The 15,670-nt window shown below is 47.7% G+C and overlaps 2 protein-coding genes across 4 annotated transcripts in view; one reads left to right on the forward strand and one right to left on the reverse strand.

Annotated features, from left to right (window-relative positions):
- Nucleotides 1-15,670, forward strand: part of TG (thyroglobulin) — a 243,772-nt gene that overhangs the window by 151,008 nt on the left and 77,094 nt on the right. The window lies entirely within an intron of this gene.
- The window catches only part of SLA (Src like adaptor), a 33,953-nt gene continuing 21,899 nt past the window's right edge, over nucleotides 3,617-15,670 (reverse strand). For 2 of the 3 annotated variants that reach the window (XM_008684159.2, XM_008684158.2), the window contains 4 exons: nucleotides 12,531-12,634; nucleotides 10,137-10,268; nucleotides 6,328-6,460; nucleotides 3,617-5,733 (listed from right to left, as the gene is read on the reverse strand). In XM_008684159.2, coding sequence (XP_008682381.1) covers nucleotides 5,520-5,733; nucleotides 6,328-6,460; nucleotides 10,137-10,268; nucleotides 12,531-12,634 — 583 coding nt within the window. In that variant the 3' untranslated portion in view covers nucleotides 3,617-5,519. The remainder of the gene's footprint in view (nucleotides 5,734-6,327; nucleotides 6,461-10,136; nucleotides 10,269-12,530; nucleotides 12,635-15,670) is intronic. The other variant, XM_040626177.1, reaches the window with a different exon arrangement.

Here is a 15,670-nt window from a genome sequence, read left to right on the forward strand (position 1 = left end):
TATTAGGACTTCCTCTGTGACCTAATGTTTTCTTCATTGGTTGGCGGAAAAGTTGTACCTTTGATATCCTCTATCTACCTGTCTACTTATCCTTGCTCCATCTATCTGTTTCTGAGAATTGTGTGTTCAAATCTCCAAATAAAATGATCTGTTTATCTATTTCTCCCTACAATAGTTGCTTAATATATATATTTTTAAAGTTTTTAATTAAATTCCAGTTAGTTAACATACAGTGTAATATTAGTTTCAGGTGTACGATAGAGTGTGTCATACCTCCAAGTGTCCTCCTGAACCCCTTCACCTATATGGCCCCTGTTCCCACCTACCTCCCCTCTGGTAACCATCAGTTTTCCATAGTTAAGAGTCTGTTTCTTGGTTTGCCCCCTCCTCTTTTTCCCCCTCTTTGCTCGTTTGTTTTGTTTCTTAAATTCCACATATGAGTGAAATCATAGGGTATTTGTCTTTGTCTGACTGACTTATTTTGCTTAGCATAATACTCTTTAGCTCCATCCATTGTCATTGCAAATGGCAAGATTTCATTCTTTTTTATGGCTGAGTAATATTCCATTGTGTGTATATACCACATCTTTATCCATTCATCAATTGATGGACACTTGGGCTGTTTCCATAATTTGGTCACTGTAGATAATGCTGCTAAAAACATTAGGGTGCATGTATGTCTTCAAATTAGTATTTTTATATTCTTTGGGAAAATACCTAGTAGTATAATTGCTGGATCATAGGGTAGTTCTATTAATTACTTTCTGAGGAACCTCCATTCTATTTTCCAGAAGGCCTATACCATTTTACATTCCCACCAACAGTGCAAGAAGGTTACTCTTTCTTCACATCTTCGCCAGCACCTATTTCCTGTTTTTGATTTTTAGCCATTCTCACTGATGTGAGGTGATATTTCATTGTAGTTTTGAGTTGTATTTCCCTGAAAATGAGTGATGTTGAGCATCTTTTCATGTATCTCTTGGCCATCTGTATGTTTTCTTTGGAAAAAATCATGCCTATTCATGTCTTTTCCCAATTTTGGGGGGATTGTTTGTTTTTTGAGTGTTGAGTTTGAAAGTTCTTTATATATTTTGAATGATATGTCATTTGCAAATATCTTCTCCCATTTCATAGGTTGCCTTTTAGTTTTGTTGACGGTTTCTTTTGCTTTGCAGAGGCTTTTTATTTTGATGAAATTCCAGTAGTTTTTTTTTTTTTTTTTTTGGTTTTGTTTCCCTTGCCTCAGGAGACACGTCTAGTAGAGAAGTTGCTACAGCTAATATCGAATGAGTTACTGCTTGTGTTCTCTTCTAGGATTTTTATAGTTTCAGATCTCACATTTAGGTCCTTCATCCATTTTAAATTTATTTTTGTGTATGGTGTGAGAAAGTGGTCCAGTTTCATTCTTTTGCATGCAGCTGTCCAGTTTTCCCAGCACCATTTGTTGAGGAGACAGCCTTTTTCCCCATTGGATGTTCTTTCCTGCTTTGTCAAAGATTAATTGACCATATAGTTGTGGGTTCCCTTCTGGGTTTTTATTCTGTTCTATTGATCTGTGGGCCTATTTTTGTGTCGGTGCCATGCTATTTTGATTACGATAGCCTTGTAGCATATCTTGATGTCCAGAATTGTGATGCTTTTGCTTTTCTTTTTCAAGGGTGCTTGGGCTATTGAGGATCTTTTGTGGTTCCATACAAATTTTAGGATTGCTTGTTGTAGCTCCATGAAAAATGCTGCTGGTATTTTGATAGGAATTGCATTAAATGTGTAGACTGCTTTGGGTAGTATAGACATTTTAGCAATGTTTGTTCCTCCAGTCCATGAGCATAGAATGTCTTTCCATTTCTTTGTGTCATCTTCAATTATCTTCATCAATGTTTTATAGTTTTCAGAATACAGGTCTTTCACCTCTTTGGTTAGGTTTATTCCTAGGTGTACGATTTTTTTTTTTTTAAACCATAATAGGTGTAGAACATTTCAAATGCTTTGTTACATGTGCTGAGAGTTTACCCTTTATTATTTACTGTGCAGTATTTCAATAATAGATTTTTGTCCTATTAAGCCACTCTTGCTTTACTGAAATGAATGTGAGCAAGATGAATACATTAAAAGCTATCCTCAAATACAAAACGAAACACGAGGTTGAGAGAGTTTTGAAGGTTAGGTTAATGGTAAACCTTCAAATTGTCACTCCCTAGGATATGCCAGAAAACAGGGAAAAGTACCTTTTTTCAGTTTGTGAGCCTGCTATATAACTCAATAACATTTTTAAGTATCACTTAGGAGAAGAAAACCATAAGTTATGTCACATGTGGCTGTAGATGTTAAAATATTAAATAAAACATTAGCAACATCAATCCAGAAGCATACTTTTAAACACACATGGGACAGGGTAGAATTCATTTCAGTAAAGTTGCTTAATATATTTTGAAACTTTATTGTTAGATTAATACAGGTTCGGTCATTATATCTTCTTAATGGCTCATTCCTTTTGTAACATCTCTCTTAGCCCTTAGACAATTAACTTTTCCCTTCAGTTCCGTTTTGCCTCAAAATTCAACACTTGCCCTTTGTTTTTGCATGAAAATTTTTCTAACCCTTTATTTTGAAATCCTGCCTTCTTTTGGTCCTAGAGCTTACAAATTTTCACTATGCGTGGAGTAGATAACACAACACCAGAATTTTAAAAATCTGTTCTCTTCACAGCAACCAGTGTGCTCTTTAAAACATGTGGATGAGGTGATATCCTTCCCCTAATTAGATCCTTCCATTGGCTTTGCCTTTCTCCTAGAATAGACCCTAAACTCTTGACACTCCCATCCAGAACCCTGCGGGAACCTGCCTCCCTCCTGGCAGCACTCCGCCCCTGGCTCCAGCTCACTCAGCCCAGCCACCCTGGCTCTTCTTCCAGTTCCTTCCACAGGCAGCCTTGCTCCTGCCCACAGGAATCGCCTCGTTTAACTCTACTGCCTCCGGTTTTCCTCTAGATTTGCCTGGCTGGTTGTTGCTCAACTTTCTGGCCTCGGCTCAGATGGGAGTTCAGACGTGTCCACTGGCAGGGAGGCCTTTCCTAAGCAGGCGTCCAGTTAAACGACTCCTTGCCCCATCACACTCGGGTCCAGCAGCCCAGGTTACTTTCTGCACTACATTCCCCACCATGACAAAGTTTCTTGTTTATTTATGATCTCAAACTCTGTAAAATCGGAGACCTCATCTGGTTTTCACTGCTACAGCCCTGGCGCCTGGAGTCATCTCTGGCATTTAGTAGGCATCCAAAAAAACATGGGTAGAAATAAATTCTTGGAAATACAGAAAGCAGAGGTATCACATGTGGTCCACAGAAGTTATCTAGGTGAGGCAGAATGTTCATTGCAATCGCTAAGTTGTTCTCTCCCCCAACCCCCTGTGTCCACCTTCAAGTTTGATGAGACACACTCCAAAGTGACAAAATCCAGTTTTCTTAAGGCTGCACTTCAAGAGGAAGCTGAGCGCGGTTCTTCTTGTTGTTCCTTGCTGTCATCTCTCTCCAGAGGCAAGTTGGTCTGAAAATTCAAGACCCAAAGAAGCTTCTGAATGAGCCACCCACCCATCTCACCCAGAAAGCTCTCCCCACATGCCAAGGGTTAAATATTTATTAGGTATATTTTAATCAGAAATAAATACATGATTTAGCAAAGTGTAATGCTTCCCACTTAGAAATGCCTCTGAGTGCTCCCCAAAAGTTCCCAGCACACTAGTTACAACGGAAAACAATGCATATGACACCGTACAAACATCTGGCGTTTGCGAGGAAAACCCTGCCTTGTGGTGGAAATCAGCGTCCACAGTGTTATATTCATTTCCCACACGTCGGCTGGCCCCTTGAAACGGCCTTTAGGGATTCTTGGGGGAAACCATAAATGTCTTCTTGTATAAACACGCCAGAGTCTGATGATACAGAAAATCACGTAAATGCATATTACACATACCACCCGCACAGTGGTCTCAGATCTACGGAATGTGCGTGGTGAACAGACAGACATTGCCTATCAGGCAGCGAGGGGTTCCACAGGCACCCCTCCCCCCGCCCTGAATCCCTTTGCAACAGGGGAAAATGAGTCATGGGAGCATCTGCAGCCCCCTTCCTAACAAGATCCGGATGGGCGGCCTCGAGATAAATACTTCGCCTTTTCTAGAACTTTGCTGTGCTTTCTCTCTCATCTCTTAAAATTAGTGGGACAGAATTAAAGCCACTCTGCCTCCCTTCTTTCCCGGAGCTCAGCAGTTTTCTTCATGTGGCTTCCAGGCCCTTCTTAGAATAAAATACTGATGACACAGAAAAAATCACGTAAATGAATTAATCCTTTAGAATTAGAATTAATTCTTTAGAATTTAATCCATTTGCAGTTTTCAGAAAAGCCGACCATTCTCGTCTACTCAATCCAGCTGCACTTACCCTCTGCGAAGTTTGCAGCTGAGATGTGAGCTCATGGGCCACCCGTACCTGACCCAGTCCCCCCGGAGCCATGAGCTGATTTCTCCTTCTACGACCCACTTTCATGATCTTTGTCTCTAGACTTTTCTCCCTGTCTATACTGTGAGTGCCTCTGCTGATCTTTTCTTTTCTTTTCTTTTCTTTTCTTTTCTTTTCTTTTCTTTTCTTTTCTTTTCTTTTCTTTCCTCTTTCTACCTGACATGGTACTTAACACAGTTAGCTCTTCAGGCAATCATGGGTGAACAACTGACGCATTAGTATTGGCAGGTGTCTCAGCCTGTCAGAGAAGCTCTGTCTGTGCCTCGAAGCCATGACTGGGGACACCAGGAAAGCTTGCACGGCTCCAAGGCTACCCTCCCATTTTCCCACAAGCAGCCTCCCTCTCTCTCCTTTGCCTTGTCCTCTGCAGAGGGAGGGAGGCCGTCTGATTCCTGTGCATGTAGCCCTGCCACCAGCAGGCCAGCGGGATCTCCTGATTCAGGGATGATAAGGGAATGAACATTTAGTGTCACTGAGTTCCCTTGAAAAGAGAGGAGCTGCATCCCAAAGGTCTCTTTGTGGATTGGTTAGGAAAGTTCATTGCGGGGCACCCGTTTGCAAAGCTAGACTGGCCAGGCCCCAACTTTTGGCTCGTCCTCTTCTCAGGCTTTTCTCGTTCAGAAGTTATCTCTGATGAGCTCAGAGTGTGAACATCTGGACGGTTTGTTGAACAGTCTTGTGCGCTTTCTTGTGAGATAATGTCTTTATCTTTCCCACAAACACAACGAGCACACTCACATACACGGGGCTCTTCGGAAATGTTGCCCGATCACATCGTGATTCAACGTTTCGCGATGTCTCAGTACTGGTCAGCCACCGGGGAGGGGTTCCCTTTGTCGTGATGTGGACAGAGAAGATGTGAGTTCGAGTCGCCATGTGCCTTCTCTTGGCTTCTGGAAGATATGCGGTTCCCCAGGGACCAGGGAACCGTGCCTCCCTGCCAGATCCCAGGTGATAGTTCCAACCTCTGTTATTTTGGGTACACACCATGGTGTCTGTTCTCAGGCTAGTCTTCAAAATATGGTGGTGAGGAGAAGAAGGAGCTCTTTCTCTTGCTCCCGCTGTATATCAAGGACATGCTTTTCTTCTTTCGATCAAAGGAGGTGTTGTCATCGCTGGTCAGGGACAGGTAGGAAGCGATGCTTTCCCGAAGGCCGTAGCTGAAAAGGGACTCATCCACACCAAGTGGGTTCCTGGCTCCCTCGGGGTCCTCTTGCAGTCTGTGAGTAGGAAGAATGGGGACAGAGGAAGGGAAAGAAGATAGGGACATAAGGAGAGGGAGAACAAGAAAATCAGAGAAGGAAAAAAAGAAGAAAAAAGCCTGGTTAATATTTCTCTAACTTACTGTTCTGTTTCTGCTTCTTACATTGGTGGCTGTGTGATCTTGGAGAAATCACTTAACCTCTTGGAACCATCATTTCCTCGAATGGCTAAAACTTCCAACTGCAAATTTGAATGAATATTTCTTTATGACATTTATAAGGAAGAGCAGTTTTCTTCATCTCCCAGGCAAATCTGATCTCTGATTTTCTTTGAATTTGCTAATGGAATGTCTGGATCAGTGTTTGATTAAGATAACTCAGTAACGCCCAACTACAGATATCCTATGAAATGCAATGACGGTGAGGCCTGAAGCTGGGTCTGCCTCCCAGGGACCAGTGGGATTCCGAGGGTTGCAGAGTGCCCGGCTCGGCTTTCCACAGGGTGGGCTGTAGCCTGCCAGATTTTTAGCTGTCAGGCTCCCACACTGGTTTGGGGGCGGGGGGGTCATACATTCATGCAGGACACACACACACACACAGAGCACACCCCACCTGGGCACCCTCTTCCAGTCGAAGGTCTTCTGGCGCAAGGTGACGGGCGAGTCAGGGGCCCTCACCGCCGGGGTGGCGGAGCTCTGAGTGAGGCAGGGTGTGGTCAGCACACAGCAGAGACCATCAGCCACTTCTAAGGAGGGAAGCAGACAACTGGTGAGTGACCCTGGGATGCCCCAGCCAGCGAGGGGTGAGGGGCCTCAGGCACCATCCAGGACAGCTCCCTGGTTGTTCATATGGGGAAACTGAGGCCAAGATAGGAAAGAGGTGTGGCAGGGCAGAGAGCTGTTTAAGCAGTGTTAATGTGTCCTGAATACGTGGTGGGCTTAGCTCGGAGCAGGTGGGGTAGTAAGGTTGGATCCAGAATCAACTATACTTGGGTTTGGATTTCAGTGACGCCCCCCCCCCATAGTGAATCAAAACACAGCACAAAAAGAATGAAAAATAATCCATTGTTCTGCCCCCTTCCCCCCCCCCCTCCGCCGAGGGTCACTCATCTCTCCAGGAGTATCAGGGTCTAGCCTCTGCCTCCCATGGCTGTGGGAAAGCCTTGGTTGTGGCTGTGCTCAGATGTTCTTTTTTTTTTTTTTTTAAGATTTTATTTATTTATTTGAGAGAGAGTGAGAATGAGAGAGCAGGAGAGGGGGGAGGGTTAGAGGGAGAAGCAGACTCCCCACTGAACAGAAAGCCAGATACAGAGCTCCATCCTGGGACTCCGGGATCATGACCTGAGCCGAAGGCAGACACCCAACTGACTGAGCCACCCAGGTGCCCCTCTGATGTTCTTATAGGTGGGGGAACTCCTTATGGCCTTGTTCAGGCTGCAGGCCCCGGTGCAGGGGACCTTCAATGGCTGAGGACATGAGACATTGCTGGCTTGCAGCAAGGACAGAGCCCTCTGGCCTGGAGCTGATCCATCACCAGGTTTTAGGGAACACATTGCACCTCTGGACCGTCTCCGCCTCCCACCTTATTTAAGGAGCTCTGGGTGTTCTTGCCAAGGAACAAAAGGAGGTTGTAGCTGAGGCAGCAAACCGAGGCTAGCAGAGTGTGGCAGCCAATAACCCCTTGTTTCTTGGTGCGCCGTCTGACTTTCACCGTGAACTCGAATGTCCACCCACACTGGCCCGAGAAATGCGAGATTAGACCCTGAGGTTAGGGGAGCTTAATCAGATGTGCATCTGAAATAATGTTCTGTTACAGGCTGGAAATTGAAACGACCTCCTGGGTTAGGGGTGAGGGAGACGGAGCCAGAGAGAGACTGCAGGGACCGTCGCCAAGAGACGGCACAGGCGGGCAGGGCAGGGGGGGTTGTGAGCGGTTAACCCTGCGGGCAAGCTGGAATCCCCACAAAGAGTAAAAGAACCAGACTTCCAGCAGCCCCCCTGAGCACAGTGCTGAGCGAGCCCCCACACTTCATCTCAGCGAGGCCCCGGCAGCTCTGAGCAGCCAGTGTCGTTACAGCCACTTGGAGAAGGAGGAAGCCTGGGGTCAAGTCACTTGCTCAAGGTTGCAGAGATGTGGTCCAAACCTGCCTCGGTGACTCGGAACCAGACACTTGTTACGAAGGCAACACATTACCTCTGAAATGGGGGAGAGAGAGGTCCTATCCGTCTCTCGAGTCTGGACACACTCCCTTCAGTCTCTCCACTCTGTAGAATTTTCCAGAATGCTCAATCCTCTCACATGCCTGGGTTCCCAACCACTGTACATTCAGGGGTCCCCCTTTTCAGCCCTTTGCTTTTTGGCCATATTTGGGGACCTGTGCCCTACTCCCTCTTGTCCTCTCAGTCACCACCATGCACGGGATCCTTTAGGGGCCAGATCTTTACACTTATGGTTTTGTGTTTGGTCCTAACAACAGTCTCGTAAGAGGCATGGGGACTAAAGTCCCCATTTTAGAGATAAAGAAACTGAGGCTCCAAGATGTTTATGAATTTTCCCAAGGCACCAGGTAACAAATATAAGCCACCTGGAACACGAAGACATCTGTTCAGACCCCTTAGTGCACATTTTTTCTGATTCTGGGTCTCTAGGTAGAATCTGGAGGGAGGTAAAATTGGCCACGTGGTTTCCACTTGGGGGTCCCCACGGGCACAGGAGGCCACTGACACGGTCCAGGGATGCATTTCTGGAAGGCACTGCTCCTGCACTGGGGCAAGCTGTTTGGGTGCTCTTGGCCTGGACACCTTGTGGGTCTCCCAATCTGTACAGTCTTTGCTGGGGCAGTATCCTGTTCGTGTTTGCTTTTGTCTATGCAAAACTTACGGTCTCCCCACCTCTCCGATGATTGTTATTAAAAGCCAAATACCACAACCAACCTTTACTCATAATCAGTAAAAGTTGCCTATCTCCAGGACTCCCTTCCTCTTTCATTCTTAGCTAAGCTGCTAGGTTTCCAGGTATCAACGAAGTAACATTTGGTATCACTTACTTTGCATCTGCCCCATTCCGTAATTACATTACATTAGGGCACATGTTACGTGAACAGTCTAGTCATGGCAACCACGCCAGGGGTTTGTGGCTATCCACCTTCTGTGAACAGGGCGCTGTGGCTCTGAGAGGTGGGGGTCTCTTCCCAATGTCTCACAGAGCCTGGATCTGAGCTTGGGCCCGTGTCTCCCAAGAGGCCATTCCTCCTCCGTGCCCTGCCCTTGTTCTCACTGGTCAGGTGTGATAACCCAGGCCCCCTGGGCTCCTTTCACCTTAAAACGCCCTTCAAGACCCCACACCCTATAGAACGCTAGCAGAGATACCCAGGGGTGCGAGTTCTGGAACGGGAAGTGGGAAGACACATGCAAAGTGAGAGCAACCCTCCTCCCTCCAATAGGCTGGGGAAGGGAGGAGGAAGGAGGTGTGCTGGTCAGAGGGACAGAGGCCAATGTGAGCAGGAGCCCACTTTTATGTGTCAGGCCCCCCCTCAGTGCTTTCCCTTCACTACTCCAAGGGTTCCTCACGATACCCCAAGGCACGAAGGCGACCAACCAGCCCGGGGTTGCCCAGAAGATCTGGGATGTGAACAGAGAGGTTCCAGAGCCAACTTTTTACTATTTCTCCCTTTTCCATGGGGTAAAATATCACGTCCTGACCTGGTGTTCGCGCCTGTCGCAGTCTAACTCTGATCTCTTCTGACTCCACTCTTCCCCGTCACCTTCATCAAAACTCACTCGGCTGTTGCCGTCTTGGAGGGCACTCCCCATCCTGGCCTGTGTGGAACCCTGAGACCTCCCTCCTGGGCCCGGGGAAGCATATCCCTGAACAAAGTGCAGCCCCGGTCTTAGGAGCTTGCCAGAAAAGCCAGACTAGGACACAGGCCACTGGGTCACGAGGCAGAGGGACCCCATTCGAGGGAAGGGCCAGTGTGCACGGGAGCTGAGAAGACAGGCAGTCAATTCTGACTCCTAAGGCATATCAAGGAGGTGGCTTCCTGTTGTTTCGAAAACTGAGGAGGATTTTGCCAGGCAGAGAGGGAAATGAGTGGCATTTTAGAACAAAGCCTCAGGGGTCCACTTAAGGAAGTGCCAGCTGTTTGTGGTTGCAAATATTGGGGCATCCTATTTCTTTCCATCTGCAGGTAAAAAGAGGGTGAGGTCAAGATTAGCTGCTTACACAGCCTTCACAGGCAGCCTGTTTTGGCTCAAAATCTACAGTCTGCATTAACAAGAAAAGAGTGGATTAAGGGAACAGGGTGAGAGCCAAGTCAGTCACCTGGCATGTGTCAGGGACCCGTGCCCATCCTAGACACAGGCACCGTGGGGCAGTTAGCCAAGAGGGGCTTCATTGATCCGTCCCCGTGGGGTGTTTCTTACCAGAATAGTGATTCACCAGGTCCTCCAGGCACTGGAAGGTGAGCCTCGGGGAGATATAATACCAGTTGTTCGGCAGGCGGAAAATTCGGTAATGCTTCACCTGCCTGTGTCTCACGGAGAGGGAATAAAACCCTGCGGGAGATGGAGGGCGTGTCAGAGGCATCCTGCGTGGCCCCCCGAGGGCGGCCGGCTGGAGAGCCCCCCCAGCACGGCGATGGAGAGACTTCCTCAGGCTTGGGAATGCAGCAAGAATACCCGGTAGACATGCCCTCCTGCACTTGGAGGATCAGTGGCTAGGACCCCGTCTTCGGGGACTGCTGTCACTCTGCAGAGACCACAGCCGCGCGCTCCTTTAGCGGCCCCGCTGCGCTAGTCACTGTAACTGCATCAGCCATACAGATTTTCAGGTGCACCTGCTTACTCTCAGCTCTGTGAACCTACCATTGCGGGAGCTCCTACATCCTTTTCCGGAAAGCCACCATGTCATACCACTTCCCGGTCCTTCCTCCCTCTTGGTTATACCTTATGCTTGGTTTTCTCAGAAATTTGGAAAAACTGGCAGCTAAGACTTTTTCTGGGTATCCCTAAGAAACGTGTCAAACATGCCATTTCTCCTTAAGTGCCATAAAGGTAGTGGGGTAGTGCGGGCTAGGAAGAGCAGAACTTTGGGCAAGCACCTTCCCTTTTCCTAGCCTTGATTTCCCCAAGTGAAAAGTGGGAGACTGGGACCTAGATCCCTTCTGCTCTGTCCTTTGGGTCCCAGGAGTGAAAACACTCAGTAGATGGGGAGAGGAGGAGGACATTTGCATTTACTGGGTCTCTGCTGTCTCTACAGGCTGCTCAGGGGCTAAGCTATTTCCAGGTGTTGTCCCCAGATATGCTATAGATGCAGAAACGAGGCTCAGAGCGCCTGAGTGCCATGGCCAGAGGCACGCAGCTTGGAAATGGCAGATTTGGGGTCTGACCCTCATCCTGAGGGGCATTCCTACCTTTGCCCCAGGCCTGCCCTCTGAAGTCCAACATGTGTCTTCCTGTAACACTGACAGGAACTGGAAGTAGGGTGAGCAGGTCAAAAGTGGCAGGTGGAAAATTATTAGAACTTTGCATACCCAAGGGAGCAGAGCCTGCCACCCCCCGCCGCCAGCCCGGCCCCAGCCCCGGCTCGGCTGCAGATTTGCCTGAGAGCATCCTTATTTTTAGATCAGCTCTGGCACCTCCAGCTGGGTTCTTCCCTCGCTTGGCCATGCCAGCTTAGAAGTTCTCTCTGAGTCTGGGTCTCCCACCTCTGGGGACTGCCAGGGCATGCGCGGGAAATGTGGTCTCTGCTTTGCTCTTGTTTTTCCCTAGCACATTGGAGTGTTTGAGAGAAAAGTTGTTCTTCAATTTTTTTACCATAGATAGATGGTCCCTGCTTCTCCACAGTAAGGCTGATGCCCATTTTGGTGAAGGGCTCCAGCACCACGCTGCACCGGCCCTTAGTAGGTCACGTGGGAAATATTCTCAGATATCGCATCTTCTCTTCTTCGATATTGAAGAGACAAGAAGCAGGCTAAGAACCTGAACTTACCTTCTGTTTTTAAAATGGTGTCATTCTTAGTTAGTCTGGGAAAGCCCTAGCTGGTGAGTGTCTCGCTCCTGTGAGTTAAAGTGCTCCCTACATCCCAGATACTGTGCAAAGCACCTTCCTAGTGTCAATCCCATGCTCTAGGAAAGGGTACCCAGGCTTAGTGAGACAGGCGCCTTCTCAGTAATGCCTAGCCAAAACTAGAATGGAGAGCCCTTGCTCTGAACTGTGACAAGGGGCCCTGCTACTTGTTTTCACTGAAGTACTTAATGTGTAAGACATAAGGAAGTTATAATGATGGCGATCGTGGTGAGTGTGTAAGAGTATACATCTACCCGACCTGATTCTCTACGCGGTCCGAATTCATTGTAGGGCACAGTGGAAACCAATGTCGAAGGCCTCCTGTGTAGCAATAGCACTATAAACACAGTTATGTTTGAATGGCACTGCCTCGGAGAACTCAATGTGCCCATGGCACAGAGCTTGAGCGCGTGGGCCAGGCCTAGTCCCAGCCTGCTCGCCGGGGCCCAGTGTTGCCTACACCTGCTGTTTGCTTTGCTTCCCAGTTGATGGGACGTTTCCCAGTGGGAGCCTGTGGGGCTCACTGAGTCTGGCCGTGGCCTCGCCCTTCCAGGTCTCTGCTCCCTGTCTAGGCCCCTAGCTTTCATACTGGCCTTTCCGGGGCTGTGTGGGCTGCAGGGAGCTCACCAGACCAGATGGCTTTGCATGTGTTGTGGGAGGAGGCAAAATGAGCCGTGTCATGAGTCAGCCCCGAACAAAACCTGCCTGTCTCAGCCGTAGCAGGGAAAGGGGAGTCAGGGGCCACTCACCTTTCTTCGTCTCACTCTCTCGGATCATGAAGGAGCCCATCTTCGTGTCTGGCAGCTGGAGCAGCTCTTCCGCCTTGTCTCTGCCCAGCCCTTCAAACAGCCAGCTGGGAAGTAGAAGGGAGGCATGAGTATCCTGACCCCCAACAGGCAGGCAGTGCGGAACTCAGACCAAGGTCCAGTTCGTATAAAACTGTTGGGATTAAAAAGAGGTGGGCAGTTGGCCCTCCCTTCCTTCCTTCCTTCCTTCCTTCCTTCCTTCCTTCCTTCCTTCCTTCCTTCCTTCCTTCCTTCTTTTAATCTTTCAGATAAAATTCCTGGGTGCCCACTGCATGCCAGGTATTACATCAGACAAGGAGGCCACAAAGATGAATAAAATATCCTTCTCATCTTGTTCTCAAATGCTAGCCGGTCCGTGCCCGTTCTGTTTTACATGACAGAGAAGAATTCCAAACCGCAAAAAGGAACCTATGTGGCATTTAGTTTAAGGTCTCTGCCTTGTATTCTCGCCGCCCCACCGCTCCCTGACCACCCCACGAGGGCAGCGACTACGTCTGTCTGTTTGGGTTCCGTCTTTGTGTCCACGGTATCGAGCTCGGTGTGTATTTCTGAATGAATAAATGGGCACAAGGAAGACATGGTGGTGCATAATTCCACCAACTTAACAAACCTCACTTTGCATTCATTATATTTCCCTCGTGTCTTCTCTTGTTCAATGTATTTTAAACAAAGTTGTCATTGCGCGATGCATTGACATGTGTTTCTTGGGTTTTTTTCCCCCACTTAACAGTTAAAAAAAAAAAAGCAGTTGTAATACTGTGGTCCAGCTTTCCAACAGAATGTTCACCTTCCATACGGCAGCCAACACTCTTGAAAATGCTTTCAAAAAAGCAGCTCCGTGCACAAAGGAATCTATGTTCTAAGGAAGTGGGGGCTTCCTCCTTTTTTCAGAGCAGCCCCAGCCAGATCCCAGTGTGGAAGAAATGCTTTGTTAGCACTTGGCTGGGGTTGTACTCAGAAGCAATTATACCTCCTTTTTAACAGTTTCCTATTTCAGGGACTGAACCCTGGCTTTTAATCCCCAGTCTGAACTAGTGCATGCAGTGGCAAACATTAATGCTGCGCCGCATCGCATCCTTTGGCATCACCAAGGACGCCAGCGAGTCCTTTTAGCCCCGTGGCTGTGAGACTGTTATAAGACCGTAGATGTATAATCGGATACTGCTTATTTATGGACTAGCCTCCAAGAGTGCTTTTGTTGTTAAGATCATGATTTAGCCTAATATTTTAACTACCCCCTTAGTTTTGCACAATGTATGCATATTAATTATCTTAGTGTCTGAGACAAACATTCATCCTCCCCAGTCCTTCCAGGAAATTCCACTCATAAAAACGAATACGAGAAAAACAGTAATGACAACCATGTGTGAATACTAATTATGGGCATCGTGCAAATTGAAATCTGATCCTCACATACACCTCCTAAGACAGGTAGTCTTGTCTCCCTTTCACTGATGAAGATACTGAGGGTCAGAGTGAGTAAGTAATGTGTCCAAGTAACTGTATGGCAGCAACTGGTAAGCTAGACTTCAATGCATTTTCCTTGGACCTCGAATTCCATAGCCATTCTCCTGCACCACCTCTCTTCCTAAGTCGATAGTTTAAAGACATTTATTGCATCTACGAGTTTGGAAGCTCCAGTGGGCTGTGATTACATCTTACTCCTCCAGGCTCCCCGCCACCCGAGCCCCGCCAGCACACAGCAGCACACCTTCAACAGGAAAGCGTTGATGCATGTTTGCTAGATGAGCAGATGGGTCAGGGACACGCAGCTGATGTGGAAGAGTTACGTGACTGACATCGCTTTCAGAACATGGCTGTCATGGCCGCTCTTGTCCCACCTCTGCTCCCCTTCATCATCCTCGGCTCAGAAATGGCTTTTGGTATTCATAATCACAACCCGTGACATTGCAATGAAATGCACGGATTTACATTCTGCAAAATATGCAGGCAGTTATCTCTGCTTCGCCAAGTGTGATTGTGTAAAAGCGGTTATTTCTGGATTCTTCCAAATAAAAAAATGATGCTTTTCGTTCTTCCTTCCTGTATGCCGAGGTCTGGCCTCCGTAGCTTGCCAGATGAGGAGACTGGGGGTCTAGAAGGTGAAGTAACTTTCCCCTGGCGCATGTGGGGGGCTCCTGCCGTGGAAGCCAGGGAGCCGAGCTATGCGTATTCCAGCCCAGGGGTGCTGGCCTCCAAAGCCCCCAGTCTGCACACCCGCAGGGGAAGACAGTGTGCTTGTCTGCTCCTCTGCCGTGCCTGATTCTTTCGAATGTCTCCTTTTCTGCCTGACTTCTCCATTTGTCAAGTTGGCTACATAAGCGTTTGGGGCACTAAGTGTTCTCTGTGTTCTGGATTTGATAAGAATCTAGCTAAGATGTACCAAGTGCTTACTGTGATGCTGGGCGTTGTTGCAAGAACTATCCATGTATTACCCATCTCATCATCCTCACAGCCCTGTACTTTGGTCTTATTATCTATTATCGTTCCTGTCATTCTGTATTGGGATCTGTCTGACGTTGGAGAAAGGAAGCTGAGACAGGAGCTGTGGAGTAGCTTGCCCACTGTCGCACGGCCTGCGGGGGACAGCGGCAGGACTGCAACCCAGACAGGCTGACTTTTTTAAAAAATTTTTTATTATGTTATGTTAGTCACCATACAGTACATCAATAGCGTTTAATGTAGTGTTCCATGATTCACTGTTTGCGTATAACGCCCAGTGCACCATGCAATATGTGCCCTCCTTAATACCCATCACCGGCCTATCCCAGTCCCCCACCCCCTCCCCTCTGAAGCCCTCAGTTTGTTTCCCAGAGTCCACAGTCTCTCGTGGTTCATTCCCCCTTCTGTTTACCCCCCCTTCATTCTTCCCTTCCTTCTCCTACCGATCTCCCTGCTATTCCTTATGTTCCATAAATGAGTGAAACCATATGATAATTGTCTGTCTCTGCTTGACTTATTTCACTTAGCATAATCTCCTCCAGACCCGTCCGTGTTGCTGCAAATATTGGGTAATCGTTCTTTCTGATGGCTGAGTAATATTCCATTGTATATATGGACCACATCTTCTTTATCCATTTGTC

Source organism: Ursus maritimus, unplaced genomic scaffold, assembly GCF_017311325.1.
Source record: "Ursus maritimus isolate PB19 unplaced genomic scaffold, ASM1731132v1 scaffold_9, whole genome shotgun sequence".
NCBI lineage: Eukaryota > Metazoa > Chordata > Mammalia > Carnivora > Ursidae > Ursus > Ursus maritimus.